The sequence below is a fragment of the Stigmatopora nigra genome, chromosome 8 (assembly GCF_051989575.1).
Source record: "Stigmatopora nigra isolate UIUO_SnigA chromosome 8, RoL_Snig_1.1, whole genome shotgun sequence".
NCBI lineage: Eukaryota > Metazoa > Chordata > Actinopteri > Syngnathiformes > Syngnathidae > Stigmatopora > Stigmatopora nigra.
In genome coordinates, this window is record NC_135515.1 from 8,042,549 (window position 1) to 8,064,235 (window position 21,687).

General features: G+C 43.3%; 2 protein-coding genes across 3 annotated transcripts; both read left to right on the forward strand.

Moving 5' to 3' along the window:
- The first annotated feature begins 201 nt into the window (after nucleotides 1–201).
- On the forward strand, nucleotides 202–10,110 carry clasrp (CLK4-associating serine/arginine rich protein). Of its 2 annotated transcripts, XM_077722944.1 has the most exons (21): nucleotides 202–350; nucleotides 1,304–1,443; nucleotides 1,731–1,828; nucleotides 2,161–2,262; nucleotides 2,339–2,418; nucleotides 2,495–2,579; nucleotides 2,650–2,786; nucleotides 2,857–2,953; nucleotides 3,652–3,730; nucleotides 3,810–3,883; nucleotides 4,047–4,088; nucleotides 4,176–4,358; nucleotides 4,800–5,066; nucleotides 5,130–5,318; nucleotides 6,027–6,066; nucleotides 7,294–7,354; nucleotides 7,435–7,493; nucleotides 8,206–8,252; nucleotides 8,337–8,425; nucleotides 9,348–9,372; nucleotides 9,624–10,110. In XM_077722944.1, exons 2-21 carry the CDS (start codon nucleotides 1,345–1,347, stop codon nucleotides 9,712–9,714), a joined length of 1,944 nt encoding a protein of 647 aa, XP_077579070.1. In that variant the 5' UTR covers nucleotides 202–350; nucleotides 1,304–1,344; the 3' UTR covers nucleotides 9,715–10,110. The 2 variants fall into 2 exon arrangements, 1 of the variants encoding a protein (XP_077579070.1); XR_013327170.1 differs by lacking the exons at nucleotides 9,348–9,372; nucleotides 9,624–10,110 and having other exon boundaries at nucleotides 6,027–6,070.
- A 1,411-nt stretch (nucleotides 10,111–11,521) lies between these two features.
- On the forward strand, nucleotides 11,522–21,234 carry znf296 (zinc finger protein 296). The gene is made up of 3 exons (XM_077723337.1): nucleotides 11,522–11,820; nucleotides 15,115–15,453; nucleotides 18,516–21,234. The coding sequence occupies exons 1-3, from the start codon at nucleotides 11,769–11,771 to the stop codon at nucleotides 20,099–20,101; spliced, it is 1,977 nt and encodes a 658-aa protein (XP_077579463.1). The 5' UTR covers nucleotides 11,522–11,768; the 3' UTR covers nucleotides 20,102–21,234.
- The last annotated feature ends 453 nt before the right edge of the window (nucleotides 21,235–21,687 follow it).

Genomic DNA, 21,687 nt, shown 5'->3' on the forward strand with positions numbered 1-21,687 from the left:
TAAGATAACTATTTAGTATATGAACTTTGACCAAGCTGGGAAGTCTTCCAAACATCAGTATGAAGATTATTTAATTCTCCTTTGGGGCTTCTGTGAAATGATAAATCATTACATTTAGGGAATGTATCAAATAGGTCCATTTTAGATGTTCTTTTTCAGTCGCTTACTTAAAAAAAAATCTAATAAAATCATGGATGATTTGATAACCTTCCACCCCAGCAGAGGGCAACATTTTCCAGTTACCTTGAAATACCACAAAGAAGAAAGATAAGCGCGGAAGAAGGCGTGTTCGGTGCCTCCTTTTGAGCTCACCGTTTAACCCAGTTCTCTAGTTGTTACCATCAAAACAGGTAAGCGGTATCCACTTAAATATTCATATAATGTTCCTTATCTAGCAGTCATCGTGTGTGCATTTGTCAGTTCCCACTGATCCGCGGCACTGGTAGCCAATGCTACGCTAAGCTAAAGTAGCTCACCAGGCAATGATCTAGAGGCCCGCTTTATAAACACTCTTTATCGGTCAAAGTCGCTCAACTTCTGCATTATTCCTCAAAACACAGGTTTAAGAGTGTAGTGGATCTGTAACCAAGATCCAGCCAATCCATCAACTGTCTCTGCATCTGTCATGGTTTTAGCTTAGTTATGGTTTATATTTTTTCCACCTAAGAAGGTTAAAGTCCGCGCGATTGCGTGCTCCTACGATGATGGAGACAAACATTTAATATTGACTGCTTAACACAAATAACAGTCAATCTTGGATCATAAAAATGACGTGTTAAATTCCTATCCATTTTTTATGAGATCCCTCTCTCAATTGCCACAGAATATGAAAAACGGTGATCAAATATTTATTTTTGTTAAGTCCTTCTTGATGTATAACTTCATGAACGCAGATCTTACAAAAAGAAAGAACAGATCACATCATTAAAAACATGTTTTTGGGGACTGTTGTTATTGTGGTTATGAGCAGTCGAACATCATAAACAACATTGTCTTTGGTAGTGAACGAGTTAATTCAAATAATGTCCCGATAATATCTGACCCGATTTTGAAGATCTGTGTTATAGATTTCAGATCCGATATTTCCATTATTACGAATATTCAAATTAAAACCCCCGTGATCTGGAAATGCATGTTTTTGTATTAGTATTGTGTTCAAATACCAGTGAATGTATTGTGATTTTTTTTTTAAAGTTCATTTTAATCAATAAAATACCCGGTGTTTAAAACATGCTGTGGCTTCAAGACTAATATAAATTGATAAATCACCCCATGGTTCTTGTCTTCTTTATGCCCATCACAGCAACCGTGCCCCGCCGCGCCCCCACCCCCAGCGGCGCCGTCATGTGGCAGGAGGCCCGCAAGCACGAGCGCAAGCTCCGTGGCATGATGGTCGACTACAAGCGACGGGGCGAGCGCCGCCGAGAGTACTACGAGAAGATCGTAAGTAGACTCGCAAAATTTCCCCTCAAAGAAAAAAAAAGAAAATTTACCATCCTGATCTTAAGCGACGATGTTGTTCGCATGCATGATGATAATCGTGCTGCCTCAACGTGGCGTCACTTTGCATCCACTTGAATTGTTCCGTCACCACCGCGTTGCGTTGAACTGGCTTGACGTGTTTCATAACAAGCGCTAGTCAAAAGTTTAAGCCACATTGGGCAACGTCGTAGAGGCTTAGCAAAATTAACAAGACTTAAATTGTTCTTCTTTTTTTTTTTTTTTTTAAGAAAAAAGATCCAGCCCAGTTCCTTCAGGTCCATGGACGAGCCTACAAGATCAACCTAGATCCTGCTGTGGCCCTGGCTGCCGAGTCTCCCATCAACATGTGAGGGACACAAGCATACACCACACTAGCCATCAAAAGAGCCTTCTCATTCCGCGCTAAACATCTAAAACATCAATAAAATTACATAATGAACTCATTGGCAGCTATTGATCTTTCTGGGGTCTAGAATTTAGACAAATCAAAGTTGCGCTGAAAAACGAGCCGTTTTTATATTGGCCTCGTAGATACTTTGGTATACTATTACCACTTTCAGCACTGAAATTAAGGGAACACATCTTTTAAACTATTTTATATTTAATAAATCACTCATTGGCTGCCATTGATGGCGATAGAATGGCACAGATATATATGATCATTTTTTTTTCTTAAAGGATGCCCTGGCAGGGAGATGCCAGCAACATGATTGACAGGTTTGATGTACGGGCTCATCTCGATTACGTCCCCTCGTACACGCCTCCTTTGATCACTACACCGTAAGTTGCCTGTTTAATTTTACATCAAGCCGTACTTAATTTATTCGTTCCATTGACCTTCGATCTTTGCTTGCAGATCAACCGAGCAGGAGATGGAGGAAAGAAAGTGCAATTACGAGCGCTACAGAGGGCTCGTGCAGAATGACTATGCCAACAGTTAGTATTGTCTTCTCCAACATTGAGCATATTAGCCAACATGAGAACGTGAAAAGTTACTTATGTCCTCCCGTAGTCTCCGAGGAGCAGTGTTTATACCAAATCTATGTGGATGAGCTCTACGGAGGCCTACAGAGACCAAATGAAGAAGAGAAGAAAAAGTAAGTCAAATTGTGAGTGCTTGCGTGAAAGTAAACATTCTGACCAACTCTGCCAATTGTTTGGATGTAGGCTGGCTGAGAAAAAGGTGGCTATCGGTTACACGTACGAGGACAGCTCTGTGGCCGAACCCGATCCCGCTTCAGACAAAGACGAAGACAATTCGGAGAACAGCGAATCTGAAGAGGATGAGGTCATCCCAGATATTGGTGAGACAAAAGAGATTTAATCGGGCGTAAAAAGGTCTGACTGAGGGCACATTATTTTTTTGCATGGCAGATGTGGAGGTCGACATCGACGAGCTGAGTCCCGAGCAAGAAAAAGATCTTAATAAATCCGCTACTTCCTACGGAATGGCCGAAGGAGATTTTGTCAGGTACCCTTTTGACATTTTATATTATGGTTACAAAACCACTGATTTTTTTAATTTATTTTTTTTACTCTTTTTAAAGCACTACTAATCTTGAAGATGTATTTATTTTTGGGCATAATGCACATATGAACCGCTCAAGACGTAATATTGTATAAATGAACTTTTTTTGAACATTTTAATAATAACTGGATTTTGGTGAATTTTTCACTTGCAACACTAATATTAAATTAAAATAATAGCCTAGTTTTGATACCCTGTATAAACACAAATGTTTTATAGTTCCGCTTCCCGACTCCAGGTGGCGCTATGTGTATTGTCAAAGCAATGTGGCCTCCTTTTGCTGTTTTTTTTAGTAATTCGGCAATTACTATGGAGACCCATATTGTGCAATTTAAAACTGATGAAAAAAAATCTCATTGTTGCTAATGGCAATGAGACATGTTAGTTCAGTCTAACCCCACCGTTGAGAATATTTGGCGTCAATTGTCATCAATGCGAGTGAAAGAGTGAAGGCAAATATCCCGAGCTCCATATCATTTTTACACCATGCTAATGCTAATGAGGGAATTTTATAGTCCTGTCATTGCTTGAGGCATTCACTGGGGTTTGTCATTGCATGTTTATTTTTGAACGGCAGTTAAAATGTCATTAAAAAAAGCACTTGGCTTGACTTAAGTGTGTGTTGTAATTATGCCCGTCAGGATGTTGAGGAAGGACAAAGAGGAGGTAGAGGCCATCAAGCATGCCAAGGCACTGGAGGCGGAGAAAGCCATGTATTCTGTAAGGATGTATCTCTTTTAGGAAAATATTTGCGTGTGGGTGTGTTGTGCACTATACGTGACGCGTATGGTTATTTCAGGGCCGTCGTTCTCGCCGTCAGAGGAGAGAATTCAGAGAAAAAAGGTTAAAAGGAAGACAAATCAGCCCGCCCAGGTAATTCTTGATGGATTGTTTTGAACATACCAAATGGTGACGGCACGTGGCCATGTTTTGAGCTAATGGACCACTTTGTGCAATTAAATGAATCCGAATGCCAGTGGCGTTTTTAGTCAAAACTAAGCAAATAAAATACATTATTTTTGTTGTTATCCATCAGCTACGCCAGGAGAGACAGTCCAACGTATGATCCATACAAGCGGTATGTTCACCCTCTAATTGTTCTCTTTCCATCCATGGGCTGCTGAGTTTTTTTTTTTATCAAAACAATTTCCTTGGTCTCTTTCAGGCCAGAGTCGGAATCTAGCTCCGATTCCCGCTCGCGTTCTCGTACCCCCGGTCCCGAGAAAATCACCTTCATCACCAGCTTCGGTGGCAGCGAAGACGAAGCGGCTGCAGCACCGGCCGTTGCCCCCCACAGTGACCACGGCTCCAATGTGCAGCACCCCGCAGGTCATAGCAGGGGCTCCCGGTCGGTAACTTTCCCTCCTCCTGGCTTTTCATTGGTTAGTTTGTTGACATGATCGCTGGCAAAGGCTGAGTCCTCATTCAGTGCCTTTTTTTTAATTTAAATCTATTGAGGTGAGGTATACTAATCTCCATGAAGATATTCAAGCCAAGTGTGCGCCCTACATAAAAAGGAATTTCTTACTTGTCCACATAAAAATAAATTTTCTATCAAAAGCCTAGAAAATAAGCAGCCAACAAAATCTTCCCTTTACCTAAATTTGTGTTTTATTCTTTTAAGCACATGCATTATTGGTACTGACAAATGACTTCTTTTTTTCCCATTGTGAATTTATGGATTTAATCAGTGTTGTAGTATCAACAAGTGAATGTCTCAGTTGTAGGAAACATTTGGGCTCAGTTCTGAGTAGCTCATTAGGCTAAAATGTTGTTTTTCTTTGTTCAGGAGACGAAGATCCTCGTCCAGCCGATCACCTTCCTTCTCCTCCTCTTCCTCGCGGTCGTCCTCATCCTCCTCTCATTCGCGCCGACGAGGGCGCAGAGGAAGGGACGACCGACGTTCTCGAACCCGCTCCCGGTTAAGGCGATATTCTCGGTCGTACTCGCGTGACCGAGGAGGCTCCCGGCGAAGGCGAGAACGCACGCGCTCCAGATCGCGACAGAGAGAGCGAACGAGGGAGAGGAGACGAGACACTTCAAGGAGACGATCCAGGTGAGGATGTCTTTGGTGAAAAAACATCTTGAACTTAGAAGCTGACCCCTTTTTGGTCTGTAGATCCCGCTCCAGTTCACGGCACGGGGCCTCCTCGCGGCGAAGCGTCCGGGACAGCGCTGATCACAAGCGAGGCGAGAGCGGCAGTGGCAGTCTCTCGCCTTCACCCACCGCCCGCCTCAACAACAACCTCTCCCCTGAGCAGCGAGGGCCCCCTGCTTCTACGAACGTCATCACCGACAAACTAAGAAAGTAAGACCTCTGACTCAGATGAGTGCTATGCGTCCAATGTTTAAAATATCTTGCAGTTACTGTATTTTCTCGCATATATTTGTCGCTCAAAAAATTAATTTCACAAAGGGAATTAATCTGTGAATTTGAATAGGAAACTACGTTCATTGGAGAGAAGCCGACATTAAACAACATTCATTAATAAGCATTACATAGGAAATAGACCTAAATCATTGTTTTACTGGCCAATCAGCACCATGGACAGAGGTCACATCTTTCCAGTTTGAACAGATGTGACCTCTGTCCATGGTGCTGATTGACCAGTGGAACAATGATTTAGGGAACCAATAATTTGGTCTATTTTGCTATGAAATGCTGATTAATGAATGTTGTTTGTCGGCTTTTCTAGTACATTCTTAGACCACAAAATTTTGAGAGCGAGCGAATCCGGCGACAAATTGTGCTTTCGACTTAATGTCGCTGGTGCGTTTTTATTGTGAGGCAAAAATCAGGGATGCTACAGTTCATCAGAATGGTGACTTAAATAGAAAAAAAAACTAACTTGCTCATATTTTGGGTAAAAATGCAGCATCATTTTGCTGATATGATATTATTGGTAGATCGGGACATCATATAGGAAATATTAAGTGGCTATAACTTGAATAGCCACTATCCTTAAACTAAGGACCACCAGTGAAAACGTTTTCTGCTTCTTTGTTATCTTTGCAGGCCTGAAACAGCGGGTGGTAAAAAGACGGGAGCCGCCAAAGTCAGTAAGAATTTAATGTTGCTGAGGTTTCTTGCTAAAGCCTACTACGCCTCCCTCATCCCTGACAGGCTGGCGTGGCCGCCGTGGTGGCACCACGCGTTGATGTAGAAGCCCCTTGCCCTCCCTGAAAATAATCATTCTCTAGTTCGAATTTTTTTGAAAATGTCTTTAATATACCTCATTGTCAAAGTAGTTAACTTGCCTGAGTGGAAGAGTCAGGGAAAGAGTGGGATGAAAATACATGTAATGTTAATGTGGGAAATAACCAGACTTTCTGTTTTCATTCATTCAAACTGTATTAATTTTAGTTTTTACTAACAATTTATTCAAGATCATCAATATTAAGTATCATTTTATATCTTGATAAATTATATAATACAAAAAGTCTTTAGGATAACTAGCCTTAAAAATGCAACATATGCTGTTGGCGGTCTAAGTGAAAAAGATTAGAAGTCGCAAGCCTGGCCAAACGGAACAAAGTGCAATTCATAGCCTGGAAAATATGATAATAATACATAAGACTTGGCGTCTCTCAGACATGGCCCAAAATGATGTCCATGTATGTGGGTGCCAGGACTTTTTTTTTTTAATTACTAAAAATAGTGACTTGCCCTATGAAACGTCCGGGCTTGTTCAAACAAACGAATGTATTGCAATGTCCTACAGTTTTAAACTCTGAGATCATGGTCTGTAATAGTTGTTCCCTGTCAATCATTGCGTAGGTTTTATCGATTTATTTTTATTATTATTATTATTGCGGCCTTTTTCTTCCTCTCCTTTTCCTGGCAAAGAAAACTTGTAGCTCTGCATACACGGCAGGCCTTTCTCAGTCGAGAGTGGCGTTCGTCCTCATGCATTGCACTCGCCTGCGGTGTTATGACCTGCCGTTTTTCTTGCCTGGCCAGGTTTGAACAGCCCACTGCTGGGTGTGTCGGCGGCAAAGCGCCACTGGCTCTTTTGTGAACTCGCCGGACCTGAACTTGCTCTTGTTTCACGTAGCGGCCCTCGCTGCTCCCTCGGCTGTCCTGCCACATTAATCTCCCCACCCTTGCGTTCTTTTCGCCTCGTCATAATTTACTGGACACTTGTGCCAAGGGCTCCTGCGGGAGAGCAAAAAGTAGTACTTTATTCACATGTTGTCCACTTTGTGTCATCCGAATTGTGCATTCCAAATTGTGCCGGAACACGCTCGTGTTCAAGGTGCTAATGCGACGGTGTCGTCCGCAGTCCAAGCTGACGCCGCAAGAGAAGTTGAAACTTCGTATGCAAAAGGCCCTGAACAAGCAATGTGAGTGCACATAATGTCGATAAAATGAGGGAGCTGACATTTTCTGGGGGGTGTTTGCTAACGGTTTGTCTTTCCTGCAGCCAAGGCGGATAAGAAGGCGGCCCAGGTGAAGATTCAGCAGCAGGAACACAAACGGCAGGCGAGTTTGTTGGCTCCTGCTTTTGTTTCTAGGTTCTAAAATGTGGGATTGTTTATGTCATGGATCGGTTTCATTTGCTTCTGCAAATGTGGCTTATTGTAATTGTGTGTTTTTTAGTGGTTTGAAGTAGTTTTAGGCTAGAAGTAGTTTTTCAATTCACTTTGTCTTGAAAGTTTTTAAAAAGCGTGTTGAAGTCATTTACTAGCAGTTGCCATCAATGATATTTTTCAGCCTGTGTCAATCAATGGGCTAATTCATTCCACTGGCTGGCACACACATTTACCATTTTTCTACAGCATGTTTTTTTTAAAATAGATTTTATATTGGCTTGATAAAACTAGTCTCTCCAGAACAACAACATAATACAACTTTAATGAAAAGCTGCAGTGTGAATACAACCTGATGGTTGTCTGTCTACCTTTTACAAGACAAGGCCATAAATACACACATGAGCAAACGGTTATCGTTTGGCCCCAACCACAGACATCTTGCTTTGTCTCGCTCAACAGTGATAGCACAATATAAGTGATAGGAACCAAGGTCTCCCTTCTCATTCTTATTTGTAATTAACCTAGAACATGAGCATACGATAGAGCAAAGACTGACCTTGTTTTCTTCAACTTGTAATCAATTTAATTGAATGCCTTTTATTGTGTGTGTTGTCATTTTCCACAGTCAACAAAAACTTATTTCCTCTGCTCTTGTTCTACAGGAGAGAGAGGGAGAACTACGAGCCATGGCACGCAAGATACGCATGAAGTAAGGCAACTCGTGTGTACGCAGGTGGACTTTTTGGTATTTCAGTGTGTTGCAAGACTCTGACCTCAAGGCTTCCGTGTTTAGGGAACGTGAGCGGCGCGAAAAAGAGCGGGATGAATGGGAGCGACAGTACGGACGCCAGAGCAGCAACTCGCCTTCTCCCTCCAAATATGGTAAGATTGTGAGGGTCAGCAGCCTCGTCGAAGCACACACTTAATGTTTTCAGGCTCGGACCATAGAGATAGATGTTAAGGGCAGACTGAGGCTGCTTTTATAATGTGTGGGAGGATAGGAACTATTCCATTTTTTGGGGGGGAATCTCAATTATGAAAAATCTGCAAGCTTTTTCATGTCCTTAGATCACCCTAACTCATTACACTTTGAGGAGCCACTGGTAGAAACAAAGAAAGATGGTATAGTAATTATGCGACATTAGCGATGTGTTTATCATTAAATATTTAAAAATGACCGAGTTTGCCCTCGTTTTAATCATCGGGGGAAGGGTTAGCACAGACTCGTCAGTGGCATTTTAATAATACTAATTTCACTTTTGTACTTCTGCAGTCAAATCAGACACATTTTATTTATCTAACTGTTATATTTCTTTAAAATGATTTTAATTTTCAATTGTTTGACAACAACCCACTGCAGTGTGCCATTGTTGTGTGTAAGATGGACTTTTCAGACTATTATTGGTCTCCCTTTTTTTCCTAGTTTGTTTTTTAGACTTGCATTCAAGTTTAAAGTGCATATATTAAAATATGTTTTTTGCCCTATGGATATGGATGCTCAGAAGTAAAATAATATGTTCAAATAATACTAACATGATGCTAACCTACACTTACAAAAGTAAACAAAGGGGAGCATGAGTCTCCCATTGCTTTAGTGACTCGGTGTATGACCCAAGCGGGTAAACGCCAGATTCCAACCTGTCCCGGACAAGTGTGTTACTTTACGTAACTTGAAGTCGCATTTTTTTCTTAGTATTCTAAGACCAGGGTGTGCTGTGGTTTCTGACAACTTTATGGGCCTTAGGAGGTTACTCTATCGTTTGCTCGTGTTCTAATGATGCCTTTGTGTGCTTTTGTCCCTCAGGCCGAGATTCCAGCTCATCTCGAAGGTATGCGACGGCTACTCTTCCTCTTTCAGTCACGTCCAGTCACTATTATATATGCTTTCTCAAAACACTCGTTCCACTATTTGGATTTTTTATTTTCATCACTTAAAAAACAGAACATTTGACATCATTTCACAGACATAACCCCAGTCCAGTTTCACATCATTGGGCTATGCTACACACACACACACTTTAGCATCAAAGAGGTTTAGATGCTAACTCCATGTTGTTTTTTTCCACTTTTGTGTTCCTAGGAGATACCGATCCAGATCCCGATCACGGTCTCGTTCCCGTTCCCATTCCCGCTCTCGCTCCCGTTCCAAGAGTCCGCACAGCAGATATTGAGTTGAAATATCCAAGAATTTTATTTTGGGCAAAAAAACATAAAAAAAAGTAGGCCAGGGTACTGTTGTTGACATACCAACGCCTCAAACATGAATGTACAGTATGCAACATGTTCCTGCCCTAGCCGTATGTCCGTTGCTAATTCCTTTCTGTGCTTTCTATTGGCTTGAAAAGAAGTTGCAGGTTATTAAATCACTTTTTTTTTCTTTCTAACATTTGCATGCTTTTTATCTCTCATAGGACCCAAAATCAAAACGAGCAAGCAACATTGGCATCAAAGTTTCAGTGTTTTCCAAACTTTCACATCAAATTAGATTGAAAGCCAAACTTGCTCTTTTTATAAACAACATGATCCCCTTTGTGACATCTCCAAATAAAGGTGATCACCGACTAAAATCTTGGTATTTGTCTCTTTGTGCCACATTGAAAAGATCCACGGATAAGCAATGAAAGACTTAATATAGCCACCCCCCTCTTCACACTCCATTGGAATAAAAAAAAAAAAAGAGAAAGCGTATAAAATTGAAGGGCATTTTTTGTTTTATTATTTTTGAAAGTGTTGTGAAAAGCAGAAGTGAAAGTCTGACTTGTCAAGACACCTGTGGAACTTAAATGTAGTTCCTCTTTGTTAAATCCTGTCTAAAAGTACCAAATCCTTGTATGATAATCAAGGTAGACCAATTTGCACTAAATTCTAAATACCTATTTTTTTGGATCAGTAATCTTAAAGTTTCTCTGAAATACTTTTTGACAATACTATTTTAGTGTAAGTTACCATAAGTACAAATTCCTTAGTATAGCTGCAAAATGCTGTCATGTTGCGTACTAGTACCTACATGTATAAAGATAGTATATTAGTATTACATTACAACAGGAATACATTGCCAAGGTCCTTGGTTTTGTCACATTCAGGATTTTTAGGTAACTACTAATTCCCTTTGCAGTGTAAGAACTCACTTTAACTCATTAATTATGTGAATTCCTTCCTAAATATTGACAGAGTTGAAAAAAAGTTGCTCATTTTAATCATAGGTTACTTTCCAAGCATGGAATCTTTGCCAGTGCATAATTTTCTGCTACACTGACTGAATTAATGATTGGTTAGTTTAGTGATAGTTGGGCGTGTGTGTTTTTATTTTTGTTTTCAAGTTCATTTGAACTTAATTTACTTGATATTAATGTATTCGTTTTAAGGCTGGGCATTTAACATAGACTGAACTCATGCATTAATTAAGAGTCAATTATCTTCATTGTCTAATTCTTGAACTGCATGATTGCTGTCAGGCCTTTCACTTCAAATCTATTAGCTGTCTATAGCTATCAACTATTACTAAAAGTTAATACAGATTTGTTAGATTTCAATTTAAAATAAAAGTGCTCATTACTACTTTTCATTATTACAGGGAATTTGATTATTTGCAATATTACTTATGATTAAAATGTTTGTCTTAATTTATTATATCTAATAGTTACATGTTTTTTATGACCATAATAGTATTCACTTGGTCTGTATTGGGTCAAAGACACAATGATAAAATATGTCTTTTAATGAAATGACCCGAGGTCGCAAATGGTAACTTTTGAATAACTGTCCTGAAAAAGAAATGTCTTCATTCATTTTGATTGTTTTGACTGAGACGTTTTACTCAATTTATGTCTGGTACTGATGATTTCCTATGCTTCAGGTCTGTCGTAAAGCGAGGACTTGCCCGTTCGTAGAGGGAGCAGGCGTTTGAGCAGAGGCGCGTCGTTGTGTAGGTGCGGCTTCCTGCTGGGGCCACGCCCCCTCTTGCCCTCCGCACGCCGGCTGCGTGCGTGCGTGAGTGCGTGAAGGGGAAGACGACGCGTGAACTTGAACGCAGCCTTGTCAGTCCAATCCACGCAGGGGAGGAGACGACACACACGCGTGCGCGAGGAGGCCCGTCCGTCTTATCATCCAGCGAGCACCTGGACAGAACCGGCTTCTTGGTCCAGCAGCCACTTATTATTCTCGCTTTTCTTGTTGTTGTTCTTGTAGTTTTTGTGCGAAGAGGAAGCGCGGAGACATCGACGCGATGTCCAGGCGCAAACTTGGCAGCAGACCGCAGCACCTGAGTGCCATTCACGGTAAGAAAAACAAAACAATCACACACGGTGGGCCGGGTAAAAAAAAAAAAAAAAAAAGAAAATAAGAATGAAAGAAAAAGAAAGGATAAAAGAGAGGGGAAATTGTTAAGCGCGCCTTCGGTTTGGGTTTAGGTTTCATTGACTGATCAACTGATGCGTTTGCGGACACTTTCCTGGGTTTATGTTGCGTTTGTGATGCATTTGCTGACACTTTTTCTTGGGATAGGGCTTTCCCCTAACAAATAGTATTTTGTCAAAAAGTTATGACTTAACTCATTCCTTGCCATTGACAGTGGTACTCGTTTAATTCAGGTGCGCGAACTACTTTAAATTCTCATTTTCCTCACCATTGACGGCCCTAGACGTCCAATCCAAATTGAGTGCTAAACTCTCCCAGTCAAAATAGATTGGTCGTCCAGCACCGTCAATGGCAGCTAAATTTATACATATTTTTTCTTTTGAATCAAAACATGATTCCAAATAGGTCAACGTGGCACAGTTATTGCATGTGTTATATGACCATAGTGTCTTGCCCGCCTCAAGTGCGTGTGTGCGGCCGCTCCTTGCAAGTCTGCACAAACAGCCACAGCTCTGAAACAGGAAAGGTGACATTTTTGAGTAACAACTGGCGAGATGAAGCTCCACACTGTACTGTCTGTACCTGTCCTGCGCTCTATTCTGTCACGGTCCATGCTTGGCGCTGGTCCAAGCGCAAAGGTGCGCCCATGACCGCCGTTGAGCAACCGGACCCAGCCGGGGGCCTCTTTGGTTAAAAAAAAAAAAAAAAAGTGGCCCTGAGAGTGCTATCTCAATAGAAATGTGTCTGGGTGTTGCTGAAAAGTAGAATAGATGTGCTTTTTTTGTCATTTGGGAAATAACTGGCTGCTATTAACGGTGAAATATGTCCAATCTACTTGAAAAGGGGGAGGTGGCAACAACTATTTGCTGATAAATGGCCACCCACTCGTTTGGTAATTTTTAAACTTGGGTTGAGCTGCGTCTTGTCCTGATGGAATATTGATTAAGTTGACTCGTGTTTGGACTTGGACTACTGTACATTACATCTGGTGGTAGACATAAACCGTATTTATTCACTGAAAACCAGAGTAGGCCAACTTTGTTTTGCTTTTAAAACATTACAATCAACTGAATTGAGAAAAGTCTCATTTCCAATACATACTGTCTTATAGCAAGACTTCATTTCAATTTCGACATATATGCTGTTATTGCACACATCTTGACCACACTTGTCCCACTGCTATCCTTTGCATCTTCTTTTAACCCTTAAAAAATAGCAACAACCAATTTTATTTTCCTTCTCTGACTGCTTTACTTCCTGCCACTCTTTTGGCCTGGTTTCAAAGTTCTCTCGTCTCGCTCTAACCACATGTGTCAGGTATGAGGTCACATGTCACATTTGTGAGCTTCAAACACGCACACACACACGAAGGAAGGCGGGCAGACCGGGCCGCTCTTATCTTACAACTTCGGTCATTTTTCCCCCCCTCCTCCTTTTTATTGCATTCCGCTTCCTGTTGAGAAACGCACTGCGGTATGTATGAGTCTTCAGGCATGAATACGATGAATCAAATAAGGGTCCACAAGCCTTTTAAAATCTCATCTCATCCTCATTAGTGGGGTGCTGGAGCCAATCCACCCTGACACCCTGAATAAGTGGTCAGCCAATTGCAGTGCGAAAGGAGACAGGCAACCGTGCACACTCAAACCATACCTAAGGGCAATTTAGAGTGTCCAATCAGCCTACCATGCATGTTTTTGGAATGTGGGACGAAACCGGGGTACCCAGAGGAAACCCACAAAGGCCCGGGGAGAACATGCAAACTCCACATAGGTGGAGGTGACCTGGATTTGAACCAAGGACCTCAGAGCTGTTAGGCCGACATGCTAACCACTCGCCTAACTGTGTTGTCCCCTTTTTAAATGCTATGCAAAAATATGTATCACCTGTATGACTCAGTTAAGGGGAAAAGAATCTTGCTCTCTCATTTATGGGAACTCATTTAACTCATTGGTTGTTATTGATGGTGTTAGATGTCAAATCCCTTTTTAAAACCCAGTCAAAACGGATTAGACTGGATTAGGATTTGGATTTAAAATGCGACTCTACTTACAAAAAAAAAAAAACAAGTTAAGAAACCACTTCTGGAACGAGTTAATTTTGTAAGTCGAGGTACCCCAATATATGCTGAGAAACATTCTATTTTTCAAAATGGTTGCCCACCTCTAGTCTAGAGGATGTCATACGTTATTTGAGGTGAATGAGGTGATGCGAACCCCCCCTTTCCGTGGTCTTTTGAGCGAGCTGCTCACTTCTGGGTCGCTTAAAGGAAGTGGTCAGTGGCCTGTGAGCAGTTTTGCCTCATTGTGACGCTTCTTTTGACTGACACAAGGGCTTGAAATCAGCGACAATGCTCCGCGTGCATGTGTGTGTTGCTTAACACACTTGACACCTGCTATTGAATTTAATTTAATTGTTCAGTTCTATTCGGTATGCCTACTTTTGACGGTTATTGTCAGAGGAGTAATCAGGGCACAATGTCTTTTTATTGTTGACGGATCATTTCCTCATTGGTTGCCACGAATGGTGATAGACGTCTGATCCATTTTGACTGGGAGGGATGACAGCCATCATTTAAGCCATGGGGTTTGTTGAGGGGAAGAAAAAAATTGAATTTTACAAAGATTATCAAGTGTTGAGTCATTGGTGGAGAGCCAGTTTGAGTCATTTTGTCAGAAAAACGCCACTCATGCAATACTAAAAAAACGTTATTAGATTCAGAATGATAGGCAAAAACCTTGCTGTGTACAATTTAACAGTGTTAACAGTCAATGAACTATTCCAAGAAAATAAATGGGTGGAAGGGTTTAAAATAAATAATTGAGTATTATTTTTATTTGATTTTAATTTAATCAAATAATTTATTCTATTTATATATTTAAACTTGTTTTGTCTTCATTCATGATAGATAGGATTCCTAAAATTCAATTTAAAATGTTTTGACTATTTGAGGACTTAATATTTGGAATTATTTCCATAATCCTTTATAAATATTATCTTAACGTGAAAAAATATTTTAACCATGTAAAGTGATGATCTTATTTTCAAAATTTTATTCATTGTATTTTTAAAGTTTTGATTAGTGATTTTTTTTCCAAAACAACAACAACAAACCTACATCCAAATTGCAGCAAAAATGTATTCAAGCAAAGAAAGTGCCCACATTTCTTATTTGTAGCATACACCTCGTAAAACTGCATTTCCGTATTTTATAGAATCTCCTGACCCAACGGACGGAAGCGTACCCGCGGCGCAGGACTACCGCGCAGCCCCGTACATCCTGACGCCCGACGAGGGCGGCGACCTCTTGACCTGTGGCCAGTGCAGCCGGGCCTTTCCCCTGGCGCACATCCTGGCCTTCATCCAACACAAACAAGGCGGATGTCTCCCACGAAACCAAGTCGCCCGCGCCGCACCCCCCTCACCTGCCCACCGAGCCCCACGCTACCATAGCGCCACGGCCCTCATCCAGCTGAGAAGAGAGGAGGAGGCGTCGGACAGGGAACGAGGCTGGGGGGCGGAGCTCGGCGTGAAGGTGGAGCCTGGCAACGCAGGTGAGTCCTAGCAAACGAAGAAAAAGGCAGCCCGCTAATGAGCCGGGCTGTTATTTATTTATTTTTTTTACTTCAACGACCCCCGCTACCGGGTCCAGCTCATTAAGTAGCCGTTGCCATTAGCAGTTTTCGGCGAAGTAGTGATGCAAAGGCTAATTGTTCGGAAAGCAATGGCGTCAGGAGGCTTTCTTGGGGTCCCCTAAGGGCCCTTCGCCACCGCGTTGAGCACCTGAGCTCCGTGTCCACCCCCCTCCGCTAGCCACCAATCCCATGCCTGCTTGTCTCTGAGGTGACCAGGTAAACATGCTCTGACTCTTGGGAATGCATGCTGTCGTGTAAAGAACTCAAGAGAGGATGTATGTTAAGGGGGTCATTTCAGAATTGGAGGGTGTTTAACATCCCAGATTCGGATAGAAAACATTAAAAATAGTACAATTACTTGAGGTGAGCATATCTAACAAAAATAATAATAATAATAATGCGTGAAAATATTAAAGTATTGTTTTTTTAATCACTTATTACAAAAACGATAGACCTCCTCTTCAGTCCAAGTGCTTTACACGTCTATAGCCGACAATGTCGCTGAAACAGGATCTAAACAAATAGGTTTTTAGGGACATTTTCGCCCCATGTTGTTTTTCCGGTAAGTTTGGTCCGAACCCTGATATGAATCTCAAACAGGTTTTATAATTGGTTTCCTAGCTTGGAGAAATTACTCGAAGAGGTTACTCTGTTAGTGTAATTAGGTTTTGATGGAAACAAAACGTAAACTGGTCCAGTCACTTGAAAATTCAAGTGGGCACAGCATTTTTACGTCTTGTCGAAAGCTGCGTCGTGTGCGCACATGTTAGAAGTTCCTTCCTTTGTGCAACATTCACGGAGGGGGCCGGTGGGGAAATGGCGCGTGCACTATTTCCGTCCATCTTCGTTTCTTCTGTTGTTTTTTCTCTCCTCTCAGAACAGTCAAAACGGTTCATAATGATACAAAGAACTATGCACGAACCTGTCTTGTTTTTGATTGACAGTGATTACAGTATTTATGTCTCTCTTTCACTAGAATGGGATCAGAATGCATAAATTAAGTATAAACATATTGAAAGTACAGCCCATGGGCCAACTCAGTCCTGCTATCCAGTTTTTATTGAAATTATGAAAATATCATTGCATATGGCCCGCACAAGAAGCTTAATTCATCACCCCTAAGATAAATAGTCAATTGCTTTATATAAAGGGTGACCAGATCTTAAATAACAATCATAACATAATAGATAAACCAAAATAAGCCCTTGTTGTTTAGATGATCAATAAAATGACAGGAGCATGATCAGGGCCAAGCGTCTTTTTTGTTGTTTTGTTTTTTTGGCGTTGGAGCCCCCGTTTACGGAAACCTTTGGCTGGAGGCATCTCCAGTCGTTTTGAGTGAAAGTGAGAAAACTGTTATCCCGCAAACACACGCGGCCGTCTTTTCTCTCTCTCCCTCGCTCTCTCTCTCTCACTCGCTCGCTCATGCGCTGCCTTAGAGTGGGGATGGATTACTGAAGAGCCATGTGCATCTGTCTCGTTCCTCTTTATTTATTCTCCTTGTTTGTTTTTTTTTTTAATTTTATTTTATTCATCTCCCCCTACCCTTCCCCTTCCTCCTCCGTCTTCAGCACACTTTTGCTTCTCGCCCTCTTTCAATTTCTCGCCTCCCCTCTCCGTCTCGGACTCCCGGGGGAGAAGAGATTCTGCCTGCTGCTCGTTAGTGCTCCCAGCCAATCTGCATTTTTAATTAGTAGTTATTGCTTCTGCTTAATATTCAAGTGCTACCCCAGGCCAAATGGGAATCCTTACACACAAAAAAAGAGAGAGAGTGGCGAGCCATGGGCTGGGTATTGTGTTTCACTGCGGGACCGCCAGACAAAAGCCACCATGGAACACCTCCCCAACCCACTCCCCCCCACTGCTGCCGCCCCCTCAGGGGTAGATTTGGGGGCGGAGGGCTTGGAGGATGGGTCTCAAGCACAATCCAAAGGGGTGACATATTTTCACGCTGTCCTCCCCTCCCTTGCGCTACTTTCTAATCTTTTTATCTCATTTTCTTTTTTTATCTCTTGAGTCCTGACCTACCTATCTTCCTCTTCCTGCGCTCACCCGATATTTCTCTTTTTTTGGTATTTTTTTTTCTTCTTCTCCCATCTTAACTTTGGCCCGTTCCCTTCCTCGGGCGAGGTTAAAGGACAGGAACGGCGCACGGAGGGGAAAAAAGAGCGCGTAAAGAAACAGCAGAAGAGTTGCTCTCTTTTTCATCTCTTTCCTCCTCCTCCTCCTCCCCTCCAGTAAAATACAGAAGGATTTGACTTGAGGAAACATGAAAGAGGCTTATAGCAGTCAGCTTTGAACCTCTCCGACAAAAAGAAAATGGAAAAATAGAACACTTTCTCCCCCTCCTTCTCAAATCGGAGATCGTCTCTCCAGTGTTGATTAATGCAGAAAAGGCCTCATTTGTCAAGCGGGCTGAGTCAGTGGCTCATTTGCATAAAGCATTGGTTTTCCACGTTCTGCTAATTAGCAATTTGCAGCTTAATTGGAAAGTGGCTTCTCGCTTAGGAGACAAAGCTATCCACGTATAAAAATATCTGCAGAAACAGGCATTCTTGGAAGATGTCCACCCCCTTTTTTTCTGTACATACATACACTACATGTATGTGTAAAATACAATGATTACAAGCACTAATGTGCTACTACAGGCTGAAGACTGTGCCATGCCCTCTATTGGAGAAACGTAGAAACACGGAGCTCTCATCTATCATCATCGATGGCAGCCAACGGGTTAATTTGGCCCGTGAACATGAGCTAAATACAAAACCACGCTCTGGTACAAGGTTCCATTTCCACGAGACACGAAAAGACATTTCTTTATCCTTTGGGTTTTGACAAGTGTGTCACAGACATATTCAGACGCCAGGGAACTGTTAGAAATAGTCATTAAAAAGCAAAAAGCAAAATATGACTCTGGAAATAATTTATTACCACTGAACTTTGGTTAACTCACTAACAAGTTGTGTTTATGTATTTTCCAGGATCTGGGGAGCCCTCTTATTTCACCTGCCAGCAGTGCGAATGCGTCTTTCCCTCTGCCTGGGCTTTGCTAAAACACGCCCAGCACGCGCATTCCTTCAGCATCTACCAGGAGGACGAAGATGAAGATGAAGAGGACTTGGGGCCAAGAGGAATCCTGAAAGGGAACCGAGCTGTGGCCGCCACCCTGGACCCTCGCCATTTGGGCCAAGCGCTCGCCTCAGCTTTCCGGCCCTCCACCTCACGACCGGCTCGCACCCCTACGGCTCCTTCCGCCGCGTCATACGACGCCCTCCAGGCTCTCAACTTCTCCGAGCGTCTGAGGGTGCTCGCCGTGGGCAACAACAACCCCGTCGGCGGCTCGGCCCCGTCCCTGTCCTCTTCCCCGCCGGCGGCGTCCCCTTTTCCTCAAGCGGGAGTCCTCCAGTCTGGGTTCCTCTGCGAGCTGTGCGACCACAGCTTCCAGTCCCCGCGCGCCCTCTCCGCCCACCGTCGGACTCACGCGTGCGAGAAGCCGTACCACTGCGGGGTCTGCAGCCAGGCCTTCTCCCAGAGCGGTCTCCTGGCCCGTCACATCAGGGGGCACCACAGGGATAGCGGCTACGACGCAGTAGATATGGTGGTGGTGGACGCCACCCGAGGGAGGTTCCAAATGCACCCGGGGAAGGCGGCGACGGATGTCAGAGCGCACGCCCCCTTGGAGTCGGACCCCAAACTCCCCGCCGTGGCTTCGGGTCTGATGCTGCTTCCCTCGCAGGTCCGACCTCCGGACAGAGAGCTTTTGAGGTTCTACCAAAGCCGAAGGGATTGCGGCGAAGAAGACGGCGAGGCGCGGGGGGAACCCCGGCGCTCCTCTCCCTGCGCCAGCCCGTCCGAGGGCTCGCTGGAGAGCGGCGAGACGGGCGGCAGCGGCGAAAGCGGCATCGCCAGCGGTAACTGCACGCCCAAGCGGCCGGAGATCAGCGAGCGGTCGGAGATGGTGGACTTTGGCTCGGCCCAGGTCAGCGACGCGGTGCAGGAGTGGCAACGGGAAAACGAGCGGCGGGGCGGGGTAGGCTCCGACGTCACGTCCGGCTCCGCCGCCAAGAAGAAGAAGGACGAGGCCTGCGAGTACTGCGGCAAGCAGTTCCGCAACAGCAGCAACCTGACGGTGCACCGCCGCAGCCACACGGGGGAGCGGCCGTACCGCTGCGGCCTGTGCAGCTACGCCTGCGCCCAGAGCTCCAAGCTGACGCGCCACATGAAGACGCACGGCGCCCAGGGAGCCAAGGCGCCCTTTTTGTGCCAGCTGTGCGCCGTGCCTTTCACCGTCTACGCCACCCTGGAGAAGCACCTAAAGAAGGTGCACGGCCTCAGCCACGCCAGCGTGGGCGCCTACGCCCAGGTCAGCGCCAACGACGCTTTGGCCGCCGCCAAAGACGAAGAAGCGGCTGTGGTCGTGAAAACGGAGGAGGAAGAAGCCAGTCTCGATCAGATGGCCGACGTGGCAAAGTTAGGAGGACACAACCTGGAGGTTGGCGAGGAAGGCCTGGCGGCTTTGACTCCTCCCTTAGAGCCAGCTTTCAAACTAAACCGTGTGCAGAATTGAACCGACCTTTCAGTCACTCACTCCTCTTGACCCAACAGGAGTCGAAAAAAAGTAGCAAAACTGGAGCCGTCGTATCCCAAATAAACAATTTCAAAGCCACGGAATGAGAAAGTGCCTACACGTGAGCAACGCACAGAACAAAACGGTGACATTGGACAGGGACATTACCAGCGCTGCAGAACAGGAAGTGAACCTCAACAGTCCACGCCAACACAGGAAACCCCATCGCCGCCTCGCAGGTGCTGCAAAGGACGCCATTTGCGGCTCCCCGGCGCAACCCCCCGGACAGAGAGAAATGAACGACTATAACTGAAAACATTTTAGGGAGGGTCTTTTAAAATTCTGTCTGTCTAGCGCGTCCACTTTCTTCACCGTGTTTACAGGCCTTGCGAGGAACCGGAGAGGTCACATGCCTGACTCCTCGTGACAAATGTGAATAGACTTAGTTATTTTTTTTTCTTGTGCGTGAGCTTTTACAGGATTTTTTTCTATGCAGCAAAAGCGTCGTTTTCTTCTTCATGCGTGTGAAACGGGTGTCTTTTAACTTTTGCGTTCTTGTTTACATTTGTGAAATGTCCCACTGTTTGGAGCCGGTGCATGTTTTGCAGCTCTTTTTTTCCCATTCCTGCGTATTTTTAAAAAGAATAGTTCGTAATTTATAAACATTGCACCTTGGTGGTTGAGAGAGTGGTGAGAGGCGCACTTGATTGATGGAGCACTTGCTTACGTGTGTGTGTGTGTGTGTGTGTGTGTGTTTTGATGTGTGTGTGTGTGCAACGTCACTTATCCTTCAACTGTGTCCTGTGACCGTGTGTGTTCACAACTCAAAACACATTTGTCCTTTTGTTTGTGTCTGTGCCTGTGTGTACTGTCAATCCATATCAGGGACCAAAAGAAACCATGCGCGTTATGTCAAAGCAGTGTAACTGTTCAGGGATGATATTTTGTACATAGATTGACAATCTTGCCGTTATTGTTATTCTTATTATATTCTTATTTCCTGTTGCTGTTACATGCCCACAAGCTCTCCTGTTGATTGTTTTTTTTGTTTTTTTTTCGGCTCAACACTTGCGCCTGTCTGACACTGTTTTATAACCTTGTCTTGCAGAGCCTCAATAAAGAGCTGTGGTGTATTTTTGCAGTGTTGTGTCTAATTTTATCTCTTTTGTCTGTTTGTCAGGCATTGGGAATACAAAACTTTGTGACCTTAAAGAATCCGCAGAAGTTTGCTGCAAGTCTGAATAGAAATAAACAACCATTTTATTTATTTAGTATAAAGCAATCTTTTTTCCCCAAATTCCAACTTTTCTAGTTTTACACAAGTGACTTATTTTGGCATGATCGACAAACAATAAAGTTGCCTTTGTCCAAAAAGGAAGTGGCCTTATAATAAAATTTCAACTGACTTTAAATTAACAAGTACCTAAAAAAAAAGAAAGTCCAATAACACCGCTAAATATTTTTCACATGTATTTATTTTCTGTTTCTACTAGTATGAGTCTAGTAAGCCTACAATATTTGTTCCAGCCTTTGTTGACTGTTTAACTTCTTTGTTCTTCTCGGCGCTATTCTCGTTTACATTTTTC